Raw genomic sequence first — 15081 nt, 5'->3', positions numbered from 1 at the left:
TTTTTATGTAGTTTTGAGATATAAGAGATAAAAAATTGAATAAAAATATTATAAATTTAAAATATTATTAGAATATAATTTTTGTATATAATTTTTATTTTGAAATTTAAAAAAATAAAATTATTTTTTGTGTATTTTTAAAATAAGAACCTATTACGGATAATCAGTTACATACAAGATTCGGATTCATCTTACCCGCCCGGATCCAATCCAGACGGATAATTGCCTGGACTTACCCAGATCCAGATCCGAATTAAATCCAACCCAGTTGCACACCATTAGTTCAAATTTATTCTTTAATTGAGTATATAAAATTTACACATTCTATAACTATAAAAATCATTTTCCTTCTATTGTCATTTTTTAGTTTGAAAAATATGAATGAAATAAAATTGCATGTTCTATACCTCAATTAACGTTATTCATTTCGATTGGATGGACGAGAGATTCTATTTTCTATTGTAAAATTGAATTGATATACAAAGTCCTGTTTATATAATTTTATTAAAAAAATTATATTTTTAAATCGGTATGGAAGACATACCTATCATGCTAGTAACCTAATAAAATTTGATTTAGTTATACTCGAGAGCAACATGGAGAGTATATCGTTCACATGAATTTGTAAGTAGAATGATTTGAATAATAATAACAAAGCCTAATACCGGTTAATATAAAATATTTTTAACTTCCTTCCAGAATTGATCGTTAAAGTGACTGTTTAAGATTACGATAAGATATTTAGCTTTTCACCATAGCGCTTTTAACTATAGACTATAGTTAAAAATACTTAACAATATATTGATATATTTTTTTTATTTTTTAAATATATTTAAATGTATTAAAAAAAAAAAATCACTAAGCAGTACACCCAGCAGTAAAAGTGGAGCGGTAGAGTAGCCACACTCATACTAAAAAGCTCTATTATTAAAAAATATTTGCTGTTTAGTAAATATGTACCTAAAAGTTTTTAAAATTAGTCAAAGCGGGTTTTAAAAAAACATTATATGTAAAAACATTTTAACAAAAATTTAAATTTGGTATTTTTTTTAAAAGTGGATTTGTAGTTTTTTAGATATTTAGAGCAATTTTTATAAATTTACCGAAGATACTATTTTTTCTCCAAAAGACATTTTAGTCTGTTAAAAGCATTTTTTGAACCTCCAAATTCAAACCCAATAACTTAAACTACATCAACTTAATTAATATAATTAAAAAAAAATCCCAAAAGAAAGAATATACTTTGTCTATGAAACGACATCATTTCAAGTTTGTTTACCGCCTTGATCGATTAACTGAGAAACACTATTTATTATTCTTTTAACATTTTTTAAAATAATTATATTTTCATTATCTATTAATATGACATCAAATAATTTTAATCATATTTTTTAATAAGAATCTTTTCATTATCTCTTAATATAACATCAAATAAGTGAAAATAATAGATCATTTATATAGATCATTTGGTTTAATATTATAACAAACGGTAAATAATATCCTTTCAAAAACAAAAAAGGGATGATAAATAATAAGAATGATATTTGCAGTCAATGTGCAATTTCCTCGTATTTATTAAAAAAAATTAAGTAAATATAATATTTACATAAAAAAATAATTATTTTTATAATAATTTCTATTTTTTTTAAAGAAAAAATGCAGAAATTACACACTTTAAAATTGTTTATAAAAAAAAAATGATGAAATAATAATTGTTGGTTGTTCTTTTTAAAGGATTTAGATCTCTAGAATTACTTCATTCGTGTAATCGTATATATTATAGAGCTCATTTTGTATTTTTATGATTTTATCTTTTTATTTTTTTCAATTACCCGCACAATTTAACCACATTCACGACAGTCGTATTTTCTGTACGACTATCGACTATCGACTATCGAGTACAAGGGGCCAATTTTTTTTTATTTTTTTAACCGAGCGGCCATTGTTAGGTTGTTGTTAACTGAGGAAAAAACGAACCGAAAAGAAGAAGAAGCAAGGGGGAAGAGAACGACTGCGTTTTAGTAATCCTAAACAAAAACCAGGAAAAAGCCGACGTCGCTGGGATCAGTACTCCAGTTTCGCCAGCAGAGTAACCTCACACACGGTCGCTGCCGAAAACCCAAATTTCGCTACAGTAAATAGATATCGTCTGCACATCACATTTAGGGTCCTTCTTCCTGTTATCAATCTCTCTGTATCTCTGTATGTATTTATGTATACGCTGACGAATATGTGCTGTACTGTATGTATATATTTATATGTATGCGCATCCAAAATATAAGTAGAACGCATGCTCGGGCTTCAAACGATTTAATCTCTAGCTAGTTGGAATCGATTTCCTTATGTTCTCTGTCTGTAGAAGTTCAAAGATTGATTAAGAAAGCTTCATGATAATCTTATTTATTTTTTCCAACTAGATGGGGACCTCAGGTCCTCAACCATCATTTTTTGCCCTTGTATTGCTTTTTTTTTTTTAATTACTATGTACTAGTTTCGACAGTGTGATCTCTTGGATTTTCACTAGATGAAAATCTCTGTATATTGCTTAAGGAAAATAATAGAAAAGAAATTTTGATTTCTATCTTTTTTGCCGTCAAGGTTTCTTTATTTTCCCCCTTTTGATAAGTAGTTTCCCCCCCCCGGTACTCAGCTAATTTCAACGGAGGTTTTTGTTTCCTCGTCTGTAATAATGAACATGTGAGAATTGGGTTTGAATTTCTGTTCTCTAATTTTGTCTCAATGCATCTACGACCATAGAAGATTCCCATTAAGCGACTAATACATAATGATCCTGTAATTGTTATCAGATGTCCATGGAAGTACCAATTCCAGATGTCAGGAATGTTGAAATAGGAAATATTGCTAATGATACTGCTGCAGGGAGTGAGGGAGTCAGACATCACGTTGACGAAATTTTTGGGAAGGTTGACAAGGTAAAAATACATGTAGCAATTAATACTAGGCGTCTTTCCATATGTATATCTTTTTTTTTTCAAAGTCGTTACTTTCTTCTCAGGTTTAAACAATGGAATAAATTGTCTTAGGCTTTTTATTTGGTTTATGCCACGTTCAGCAAGCAATAACGTTTCAATAGTATGCTTTCTATGATTATTGTCTTGCCAACTCAAACTTGTAATTTACTACCGTATCAGTTCCTTAAAAGATGGTTAGTGCGACATCTACAATTTGGTTGCTGGTCAATCTGTACACAAATGCCTTTGTGTCCTTCATAAATAACATTTTCCTCCCTGTCATGATAATTGGCGTATTGAACAGAAAAATGGAGGATCAGTATTGTTGACTTGGAAGATGGGTGCCTTAGAACACTGCTGAAGTTCTTTACATGGATATACAATATTCTAATTTTCAAGAGATCTAAACCCATTCTTCACTTTATAGCCAGTTGTAAGGATCTTATGATGCTGACATGTACTGATTTTTTTATAAGTATTTCCTGTGAAATAATAATATAGAATATCACGGTTAGTCGGGATGTTGTTCTTGGACACCCGCTGCCAAATAAAAAAAAAAAAAACATAGAATATCACTTTAAACACGTTAATGGTTTATTTTTGCATTGGTTTTCTCGCTGTGTTTATTGGCTTATAACATTCGTGTCTTGATTGATTGCTGTTTTTTATTATCAAATTTACGCTGAAACACAAATGTGCTGGGGTTTTTGAGGCTGTATTTGGCCCTTTTATGTGGGAGTAGAGTTTTTAAGGGGAGTTGGTGTGTAGGTTGCCCTTATCTACCCTGCAATATGGAGGTGAAGACTTATTTTTTGTTTTTCCTTTTCTTTGTTTTGCTCTAGGTGGTCTCCTGTTTACACCTCTTTTGGTTTATAAATTTACCTATCTACAGTTTACCTATAAAAAAAAATGTACCTATCTACAGCATAGAAAAAAATGTTAATTCTACGTTTAAGTATTTACTTATTCACTTAAAAACCCGTCATAACATCTCTTCTTCTGCTGGGGTTTGCTTGTTTGTGTTTTTTACCCCTGAATAAGATTTTTTATGGTAGATAATTTGCCATAATCAAGATTTTATGGTACAGATGAAAGAACAATTCCGTACTCATAAAAAAAAAGGTGAAAGAACAATTCCTAAAAAGTAAAACAAATAAGGCTGTAGCCTGTAGGTATCTGATGGATGTATGATAAGCATGTGCTTTTTCATATCCAGAGAATGCGGCTATAATTTTGCCTATTGAGTTTAGCTTAGAATCATATATAATAATGCGTTGTTGTTTATTTTAATCATGTTGGGTCATTTTTAAGTCTATTCTTTTACATTTATAAAGATTGTTAGTATGTCATTTTTCCTTGCAGCTTGAGCAGAGAGCGAATGAGATAGAACAGTTCTACTTGATTACGAGTAAAAAGCAACTTAGCACATCCAAAGGTAGCTCAATAGTGAAGGATAAGGATAAGGAGAAACATATTCCAAGCATCAAGAAGCAGCAGCAAGATGCATCACGTCGAGAAGCAGCTGCTGCAAAGAGAATGCAAGAGCTCATGCGCCAATTTGGCACAATATTGCGCCAGGTAAAAGATTCTGTCATATATTTATGCTAAGGCATTTTTCGCGATCTCATATATATCTAGATATATGATTTCTCTTGTATCTGTAGATGTGTATGTGCATGTGTGCATCTCTGTTGTGTTTGTTTGTGTCCATGCAGAAGTCTATTTACCATCCATTTTGGGAACTTAAGGGATGTCAACTTTTTCTCTTTTAATTTAGTTGGATAACAATCTTTATATATGCCCTCTGTTCGAAATTCACTTATTAGATTAACAAGATCTGCTGGGCAATTACCCACCCATGGGTAGCCCAAGTGGTAAGGGCGAACTTGTGTGCATGAGCCCCATGTCACAGGTTCGATTTCCCCTAGGATCAAATTGTGACTTAAGTGGGAGGCCATGGCAGTGGGTTGCTGTGCTCGTCTCCCTGGAGTTTTGGGTTCCATGGATGAGTCCTAAGGACTCTCCCGTGGGGTGGTTCCCTCGTCATCAAAAAGATCTGTTGGGCAATTTTGTTGCAGTTTTAGTTTTTGTGGGCTGTATATTAGAACATTAACAAAAATGAGGCACCTTATTCTCCATAAGTTTTTTCGTGGTATTTCTCTGCAAGTTGATTTTCTACAAATCAAGTTTCCTCTCGCATCTAGGAGAGGCATATATAAATGCTGTACTTTTATTCTTTCTTTTATTCTAGAAGTCAAACACATGGACTGTCTTGACTATAAATTGCACCAATGCCAAGGACCATCAACTAGATGCTGTAAGATTCAAAATGATAGGTGCATTTTGTTTCATCTTTCCTGACATGCATTTGCCTTGGCTTCCAGATTATGCAACACAAGTGGGCATGGCCTTTTATGGAACCTGTAGATGTAGAAGGTCTTAAGCTGCATGACTACTATGAGGTAAAGTTCGTTGTTTTTAATTTTCAAAGTATGTCAGTAATCATAATAGTAATTGTGTGATGTTGCGTTCCTATTCACATTTGACAGTGTTAAGCTTAAGTATGTCAGTAGAAGGTCTGAAGACCCACCCATGGGTAGCCCAAGTGGTAAGGGCGAACTTGTGTTCATGAGTCCCATGTCACAGGTTCGATTCCACCTGGGATCAAATTGCGATTTAAGTGGGAGACCATGGCGGTGGGTTGCTGTGCTAGGGGGTTTAGGTTCCATGGGTGAGTCCTAAGGGCTCCACCTGTGGGGTGGTTCCCGTCATAAAAAAAAGGTCTTAAGCTTTATTGTTGGATATTCCATCGGCTCACATTTGACAGTCTGTCCTTGATTGCCTTGTCATTCTTGTTCCTAAATTTCTTCTGTATGTGCGATTAATTAATTCACTCCAGATGATGAATAATAGGTAATTGATAAGCCCATGGATTTCAGTACAATTAAAAATCAAATGGAGGCCAAGGATGGTACCGGATATAAGAATGTTAGGGAAATATGTGCTGATGTGAGGTTGGTTTTCAAAAATGCCATGAAATATAATGATGAGAGAAGTGATGTTCATGTTATGGCCAAAACTTTGCTGGAAAAATTTGAGGAGAAGTGGCTGCAACTTCTGCCTAAAGTTACTGAAGAGGTAACTTCTTTCCCAACATGAACAGCTCATTCTTGGATTAAAGGTATGGTAAATAATCTTAGTTTATGATTTATAATGTTAGTAGTAATGTGCTTGCAGGAAAAAAGACGAGAAGAGGAGGAAGCAGAGGCACAGTTTGATATGCAGCTTGCTCAGGAGGCTGCTCATGCCAAAATGGCGAGAGATTTGAGTAATGAGGTATGTTAAAATTTCACATGCTTCTTATTAGGATATGTTTGAAACTATACACGCCTTTTGATATAATTCATAGATCTAACCTTCTTCAAGCTTGTTGAAGGTGCCTTTTTTTTTTTTCAAATTTTTTTATCTCATTCTAGTCTGATTAATTCTCATTGTATTATCCTTCCCAAAAAAAAAAAAAAAAATCATCATACATTGGGAATCTGATGAGGACTTTGTTCCAATGCACCACGATGTTCGTTTCAGCTGGATGAGCTTGATATGCAGTTAGAAGATCTCCGGGAAATGGTTGTTCAAAAGTGCAGGTTTGTTCCATGGCATCATCTAATATTGCAAAATATGGCTTTATAGGCTAACTTATATTATATAAAATTTTCCTTATAATCTAACCATTGGGAACAACAAAAGCAGCATTAACTTGGGATTTGTTTGTTGATTATGATTGTGAACATGTGCATGTTGATGTGGATTTGCCTTTTCCCTACAAGTTTAATTCAGTGTTTGCCGTAATTCTAAAAGTTATGTCATCCAATGAAGGTAATGGATCAAACTGGAATCATATTTTCCCATGCTTCATCTAACGGGCCAATGACTCTTTTGAGTTTGATGTGCTCTACATTAGATTTATTTATTTATTTATTTTTTTTTGTGGGGGGGGAAACTATACTGTTCTACTTTGACTGTCTATAATTACCAAGAGTAACTTTTGTCCGCTGATTATAGTTTTTCTTACCGGGAACAAGAACCCTTATAACTAAACTTACCTTAAAATGCACGAGCTTTTATTAACAGAAAACATTGCCAAACACACAGGTTCTAGGATCCATAGCATATAGATGGAATACATGTTTAAAACAAACTTAAAATTTCTGAACCACTGGGCAATATTTATAGAAGTGATTTGTTGTATTATTCTATCATTAGCTTGTGAATGGCCTAAAGAACCTTAGTTTTCTATGTTGTTTAATGCAAAAATGCACTGCAAAAATTTGGAAAATGGTTTGTATCAACATTTTGACTGGTGGTAGGTATACTTGGAATTAACTTGAAAGAGTAGTTAAAACTTTCAAAATCCAGTTTTCCTTCATTTGTTGTTGTTCTGTCTTCAATAGCATGATTGGGTTAGTGTTTTGGATGCCTCGTTACTTTTGCATCACTACCGAAGCAATTAAAACTTATGCTGAGAACGTTATTTTCAGAAAAATTACTACAGAAGAGAAGAGAAAACTTGGGGCAGCACTTACCAAATTGTCTCCTGAAGATCTAACCAAGGCCTTGGAGATTGTTGCTCAAAGTAATCCATGCTTCCAATCAACTGCTGAAGAGGTGGACCTTGACATTGATGCTCAGGTCATCATTTAGATTTCCTGACGGGTGCTGGCCAGTATTTCCCATCTTATAGATTCTCATTACAATTGCTTAGTAACAAAATGAGTAAACGAGTGCATTGTGGTTCGTATGCAGAGTGAATCTACCCTATGGAGGTTGAAGTTTTTTGTGAAGGATGCTCTGGAAGCTCAAGGCAAGAGTTCAGCCGTTGCAGGTGGTCTAAACAACAACAACAACAATAGCAATGACAATAACAACAGTAACAATAAACGGAAAAGAGAGATTTGTGATGCTATTGCCAAAACTGTCAAGAAAAAGAGTAAAAAGCCATCTTCATGATAATGTCTAGCAGTTGGATTGTGAACCTTTGAAGGCAATCTCAGTCTCGGGGTGTATTTCTAATTCTCAAAGAGTTGGAGAATGGATGCGACAGTTCTAACGAGAACATGGAGAGTCCGAGGAACTTGATGTTGTCTTCACCAGAGATATTTCCGTATCATGAATTTGTTTGCGACCAGCTCATTTTTAGGTGTTTTGAGTATTTCCGAGAAATATAACCATGTCTATAGCGTGTAGTCGTAGGCTGCTTTATTTTATGATCCTCCTAAACTGTAACATTTACACTTATATATAATGATGTTTATATATAATGTCTTCATCTTTTTGCCAGTTTTAAGAATTTCGTTTCCCTTTCGTTAGAAAAATGTATTCATATGATGCATGTTGGTTCATAATATTCATATAGATGAAGTGCGTCCGTCTCTTGAGATCTTATGTTGTCTAACACATCTTATATCAATTCTTAAATTTAAGCCTAAACATTCGAACAAAAAAAAAATTATCATTTTTATTTACACTGATTAATGTGAAATCTTAAATATTTTTTTTAATATAAATGATCAATTAAAACGTGTTGATTTAACAAACCTTAAAGGAAAGGCACCACGTGGCATACTTTTTTATTTATTTATTTCTTAATATGAGCGTGTCATAGGCCTTAAAATTCAGCCCCGCTGTACGCGTATTCGGTGCATCGGTACCAATGATGTCTGAGACTCTGAAGCGCGCGCCGACCCCAGACCCCACCGGTCTAGACCACCTTCAACGAGCCATTGGTCCACGTCCTACTAAGGAACCCGCACCACCCAATCAATGGCCGCTCAGAAACCTGACCAAGAACTCCTGAAGCACGGTAGCGTAACCCGGACGTGACTGGAAAACCCAAAATCATATCTCGTAGCCGCCTTCACGTCCGCCTTGTCACAATGCTGAAAATGTCTCGGTTGACACCAGCCGCCAGTAATGATAGTGCTATTGCTTAGCAGCAAAATTTCCGGCAACTTAACTCGGTGATCGATTCTCTAATTCACTCGTCTCATTGACTCGGTGTAATTACGTAAACTCGTTCTCTACACTTTCTACAGGTACCTCGTACTTCAATATGATCATTTTATTTTATCTTGTTCATTATTACCGTTACTAATATTGAATTTGATTTATACTTTTCCCAATTTCATGGTCTGGAATTTGACCAGTACATGTTGCGCGATCAATTTCTTGTTTCTTTCGCACCAGTTTGAGCAGAATTTCTTCTTTCCCGATGTTTGAATTGCTTTAATATACTTGGTGTTGATGATCAGGAGTTTATTTTATTGTTTTGGGGGCGTACATGCAAAAAGAAATGGATTTAGTGTCGGATTGCCAGGTACATACATCGATTGGATGTCGTAGTCCAGTTGTTAATTGTCTTCTTGAGGTAGAATTAGAATGGATTCTACGAAACTTTTATTGTGTGTTCTGGTTTAAGAAGTTTAAGGGCAGTATAAGATTCGCATTGCTAGTATATTTGTTTTTTTATTGTTTTTTTTTAGTTTTATGGTCCATTACTCATGCACTTAAACTTGTAGGGAAAGTTGGCAAGTTTCCGAATCAAAGAGCTTAAGGATGTTCTCGCCCAGCTCGGTCTTTCAAAGCAGGGGAGGAAGCAGGTATTTATTTAAAGATATATTGCTTATTGTTTGCTGTTTCTTAGGGCACAAGTCTACTGCTTGTTGCTCCTGATTATGAAATTACAAGCATGAACAATTTAAATTCCTTGCGGTGAACTTGAACAATATTATCCGATCAATCCCTCCACCCTCTACAAAAAAAAAAAAAAAAAACTCTCACCAGTAGGTAGTTTTTGGCCTTTGGTATATAGTCGTCCTAAGCCTCAACAAGTTAGCAGGTGATGGTTGATTGGGTTCCTGATTAGTTTTGCACAGGTATACTCTTTTTTAAGTGTTCAGGGCTATGAATTTGAATGCTATCCAGACAAACATTCAACCATGTGAATATTTAAACACGCGTCTGTGAGATGGTGCCTTGTGTTTGGAGGATGCTTGCATCATCTTGTGATGCACCAGCTTATATTCAACTTGTTCAGACAATATGGCGTGCATCATTTGGTGGAATAATCAAGCAGTTATTCCTGTAATTTAAATTCTTCTCTATTTCTTCATCTAATGTTTGTCTGCAACCCTCATATTATAAATTTGGAGCTTTTATGTATGCCTGAATTTATACTGGGAGTTCTTCATCTAGAACAGCAGAAATGTGATAATTTCAGAACTGTTCTGTATGCATAAGTGCGTTTTGTTTCCTTTGGCTTTCCCTGAATAATGTTTATTCATACACATGTACTTGTGCTTTTATGTACTGTGCAGGATCTTGTGGACAGAATCTTGTTGGTGCTTTCAGATGAGGAGGGTAATTTGTTGAAATCCATCATTATCCCTTCCATTGTGTTGTTGTCATCTTGCTATGCTTTGTTACTTGTTTGTTCCATCATTTTCATGCTTAAGTTGACTGGAATTTTTTCCGTTACAAGTTTAGAGTATTGCTCTTGGTGATTGTCTCTATTCGTTTTGGCTCCAAATTGTTCATGATCCCTCAGATCAAGCATCTCATATGTGGGTGTAACATTCTGTGCAGTTTCCACTGCACGTGGTTCAGCTAAGAAAAACATAATTGGGAAGAATGGAGCGGTGAAAATAATTGCTGATGCTTACAGGTGAAGAATTCAATGGTCTTGTGTATATATTATCCCTTGATTTGTATCTTGGACTTGTCATTTTTTTTGGCTTTTTCAAAAGTTCATTTTTATTTGACTATTTGTGATCAGATGTGTGCTTTTTGTATGATTCAAAAGTCTTCTTTATTTGCTTCTCCAATTGCTCGGTAATTGTTTTTTTATCATCTTGTGGTCTTTGTTCTGAAATATTGATTGTCTTGCTCCAGGAAAATTCAGAACATGGAATCGGCTGATTTGCCAACCAAGGGACAGATTGCATTGGAAACCATCAGTCTGAAGCCTGAAGGAGAATTTGAAAATTCTATCAATTCGGATGTGAAGATTTGCTGCCCCTGTGGAAGTTCATTGCCTACTGAGTCCATGATTCAGGTTCTGTAATAGTTAATTTTTGTTATCATTGGAATCCAAAATCACTTTCATTTTTCTATTTCTAATCCTTATTCAATAATATTCGTAAGCAGTTTATAAACACGAGAAGAATTCTATCTAGGATATGGTACACTCTCAAGAAAATTATTCAATGTCCTAAGCCTCAATTTGTATAAAGACAAATGTTTGATTATCATGGGACTGAATATAGTGAGGACTTAAGGTACATATGGCAATCACTCAGATGAAAAGGTACTTATGTGAAATCAACAACCATTTCATTGAGAAATACGTCTAATACTAATAATAAATAAATAAATACGGCTAAAGAGTCTAATCATTTAGTTGGGTGGCCTTTGAGTTGTATGATGGTGATATACAACACAGGCTGTTTTAAGTGGTTGCTTGTGGACAACTTGAGCTCTGCTGATTGTAAAGTACCATCCTGGATTTTCTGCCAAACAAGTTAGTGAACGATATCAAAAGAGTGTATTCTGAATTTTCTAGCCAAAGAAGCTAAGTCAAAATCAAATTTAGTTTTCATGCTCAATGGCGTTGTATGAAAAGCTGAGGCCTGATTTGGATTTTGAGATAAGATGAGATGAGATGAGATGAAACATCTGTAAATAGTAGTGAAATAATTTGTGAACAGCAGTGAAATGGTTTGAGTTAAGATGTTTTATGGGATTTTGAGAAATGAGAGAGAAAAAATTGAATAAAAAAATATTGTTAGAATATAATTTTTGTTTTTGGATTTGAAAATTTTGAATTATTTTTTGTGTTTTGTTTGAAAGTTTGGAAAAGTTGTAATGATTAGATAATGATTAAATGAAAAAGTTGAAAATTTGAAATTGAAAAGTTTTTGTGTTTGAGTGGTGTTTGGATGTTGAGATGAGATGAGATGGGTTGAGACCACCTCAACATCCAAACGGGGTCTTAGAAAACACAATTGTCTCAATGGTGCTTCTAAAGACTTAAGGAAATGTTTAGATGTTGGGAGTTTTAGAGGAGTAGAAAATAATTAAAAAGATGGTTATTTTTTTAATATTGTTTGGGAAATGGTTATTTGAGTTTTTGAAGATTCTAAGGAGTTTTTACTTTTTACTTTTTACACTGTAGATGTTTTATGTTTGGGAATGAAAAATCTAGTCAAAAATCCCCTCTACATTCAGATGGGGTGTTGTTACCCAAACATTCCCCAAAAGAAACAAGCAATCTGGAAATCGGGCAATTGTACCCATAATCACTTATTTAAAAAAAATAGTGTCCCCATAAATTAATTAGGATATAAATAAAAAGAATTCTGGAAAAATATTCTGTGACTTTGTCCTTTATTTAAAGCAAATGGATCATCTTGGCACTTTCTATTCTTATTTCCTTGTGTATTGTTTGCAAAAGTTTCTGTGGGCGATTCTTTGGATTTATAGCAAGGTTATAGGATGAGGTACCTAGCTCAGAAGGATCTGTTAAGATATGCATACTTGAACAGAAGGTCCATGATATAAGTTGCCCCGTTACATTCTGTGTGGCCTTCCTAGTAACTACGGGTTGTTCTAAGAAACAAACCTTTCCCAATAAGTTCTTACAAGCTTGAATTAGGGGCATTTATGTTGATTCTTCAGGAGATCACTATTTTGAAAACACTTCAAAAGACAAGTCATCAAAGATTGCGAAGTCATTGACCATTCTTACTTTGAAGAGTCTATATATTTTAGAGGATACTATAATTAGTAGTTTGCATCACTGACCGTTTTAAGTGTTTGGTTTCAACTTTCGGTAATCCCCTTCCTCTCTTCCTTCAGCGCTAATGACTTATTAAAGTGAGATGTGACAATTGCAGTTGAGCTTGGTTTTGGTTGTTAATTTCTTTTGAATGAGGCTGAGTTTGAATAATTAAGTAGTTGGCTCCATTTTGCCCCCTTCTTTGCTTACCAGCTTATTTTGGTACATCCTTTTAATTTTTTTTTTTTTTTTTTTTGTTTGTTTTTTCATGACTGCAACCACAACCCTCATGAAACAAGGAGTGATTCTACTTGAGAGTGGAAGCAGTTGTTACATTTTCATTTTTCTTTTGTGTATTGTCTTCTTTGCAAATCATAAACCATATATTTTTGGCGCTCCTTAGAGTTTGTATGTATTGTGTAGGCCATATAGATCCTCATTTCACTTATTTTGTGGAGTCTTGAGTTATGATGTCTAACTGAGACGCTCTACCTGCAGTGTGTAGATCCAAGTTGTCAAGTGCAGCAACATATTGGCTGTGTTATTGTTCCTGAGAGGCCGTTGGAGGGCAGCCCACCAGTTCCTCTATTCTATTGTGAAATGTGCCGAATCAAACGAGCAGATCCGTATGTATAGTAGATTTTCCATGAATGATTTAGTTATGTGTAGTTCAGTTATTTAACTATGTCCAACCAGGCAGCCTATGTTCATTTCGCCTTGTAATGGGTGTTTTTTAAGATAGATTGACCTAGATGTATACCAACATCCCATTACCAAGAAGTGAGGACACGATTATGTATTTGTGTTTGCATATTCATTCTGTACCCATAAATAACTCTTTGTGTGTGCGCTCGCGTGTGCGTGCACGCATGTGCATTTGTGTTAATATATTTAGGAAGCCTGAGATTTTAATAGACCACCATCACTCAAAAAATTTTGAAAGATCCCTGGGATTTTAGAATGTATTCTTTGATCTCAATTGAAGAGTCAATTTCAGGTTGGCATGTCCCAAGAAGACAACTGCCAAGGTCACAAGGGCCCCAATAACTTGGAGATGTTGAACAATAAAGATTTTTTTTATTTGTATGAGTCGCTAAATGCTAGTCTTTTGTGTGGTTTAAAACTTTAAATATTGTATTCTCTTTCCTGTACTAGTCTTCAATTTTACATAATTTGGAAGCAAAATTACGAGCCCTTCATTTTATGCAATTTTTTACTACTATTTTTTAGTTGTATTTCCTTGTTAAGCAAGCTTTTCCAGCAGAAATCGCTAAATGCTAGTCTTTTGTGTGGTTTAAATATTGTATTCTCTTTCCTGTACTAGTCTTCAATTTTACATAATTTGGAAGCAAAATTACGAGCCCTTCATTTTATGCAATTTTTTACTACTATTTTTTAGTTGTATTTCCTTGTTAAGCAAGCTTTTCCAGCAGAAATCATTCTTTAATACTTATTTCTCGGTGAAAGTGAACTTCTAATCACTCTCTTGCTGGGTTGGTAGTTGTCATTCTGATCCTTCAACCTATTCTCATATCTTCTCCCCTCCCCCCCAGTTGTTTGGTTCTGTTTGCTTCTATAAGTATACATTCTGGTTCTAAATGTATTTTTAGAAGAAGTTTTTTGGTTCTAGATGTAGAGTTTCTCTGCTCTCTCTCTCTCCCACTCCCTCCCAAAGAAATAGGTTAGTTCTTTTTTATTCTTACAAATATCTGTCCTTGTGCAGTTTCTGGGTGACTGTTGTACATATTCTATCTCCTGTGAAGTTAGTTGCTTCAACTATTCCCACTGATGAGTGAGTTCAGCTTTCTTAAGCATCCTCTCTGGATCTAATATGATTGAATTTGCTGCTGATTGTATCAAATTAGAGTTTTGCTTTCTAAATCTATGCATTAATATATATTTTTTTTTGATAAGTAATAATATTATATATATATCAATAGGAGTAACCAAGTACACTAGACGTATACAAGAAAAAACACCTAGCCCATACAAGAAAACCCCTAATGACCCAAAAGCCCATGAAAACCCAAAATACACCAAGCCTGAATTGGAAAAGTATCGATACACCTCCCCGACCCCATCCCCTACATCCCACTACAGGAACGTCTTCACAAAGCTCTCCCTTTAGCCTTCCCTCGACTTGAGCTAGCTACCTTAGTATCGTAGTTGATTGCCCAAGAAAGATTCTTTAACTCCCTGCTTTTCTTAAATTTAGATTTGGTTTCAAGCGTGTGGCTCGTCTCGATTGCAGTGAGTAGTGCTTTAAATTGGTCTTCA

At 34.5% G+C, this 15081-nt stretch overlaps 2 protein-coding genes across 4 annotated transcripts in view; both read left to right on the top strand.

The window, feature by feature from the left end:
- The first annotated feature begins 1926 nt into the window (after positions 1 to 1926).
- On the top strand, positions 1927 to 8298 carry LOC108997148 (transcription factor GTE6-like). Of its 3 annotated transcripts, none has more exons than XM_018973303.2 (9): positions 1927 to 2202; positions 2808 to 2933; positions 4335 to 4550; positions 5357 to 5434; positions 5886 to 6110; positions 6210 to 6308; positions 6558 to 6616; positions 7511 to 7661; positions 7776 to 8298. In XM_018973303.2, exons 2-9 carry the CDS (start codon positions 2808 to 2810, stop codon positions 7977 to 7979), a joined length of 1158 nt encoding a protein of 385 aa, XP_018828848.1. In that variant the 5' UTR covers positions 1927 to 2202; the 3' UTR covers positions 7980 to 8298. The 3 variants fall into 3 exon arrangements, with proteins under 3 accessions (XP_018828848.1, XP_035548511.1, XP_018828845.1); XM_035692618.1 differs by having other exon boundaries at positions 1932 to 2167; XM_018973300.2 differs by having other exon boundaries at positions 1933 to 2104.
- A 701-nt stretch (positions 8299 to 8999) lies between these two features.
- LOC108997054 (E3 SUMO-protein ligase SIZ1-like) overlaps positions 9000 to 15081 on the top strand; it is a 29225-nt gene continuing 23143 nt past the window's right edge. Inside the window, exons 1-8 of the mRNA XM_018973140.2 lie at positions 9000 to 9064; positions 9281 to 9345; positions 9548 to 9628; positions 10346 to 10388; positions 10614 to 10692; positions 10920 to 11082; positions 13303 to 13430; positions 14528 to 14596. Of these exons, the coding sequence (XP_018828685.1) occupies positions 9310 to 9345; positions 9548 to 9628; positions 10346 to 10388; positions 10614 to 10692; positions 10920 to 11082; positions 13303 to 13430; positions 14528 to 14596 (599 nt within the window). The 5' untranslated portion in view covers positions 9000 to 9064; positions 9281 to 9309. The remainder of the gene's footprint in view (positions 9065 to 9280; positions 9346 to 9547; positions 9629 to 10345; positions 10389 to 10613; positions 10693 to 10919; positions 11083 to 13302; positions 13431 to 14527; positions 14597 to 15081) is intronic.

Source organism: Juglans regia, chromosome 7 (genome assembly GCF_001411555.2).
Source record: "Juglans regia cultivar Chandler chromosome 7, Walnut 2.0, whole genome shotgun sequence".
NCBI lineage: Eukaryota > Viridiplantae > Streptophyta > Magnoliopsida > Fagales > Juglandaceae > Juglans > Juglans regia.
This window is presented reverse-complemented; position numbering and strand designations above follow the sequence as displayed.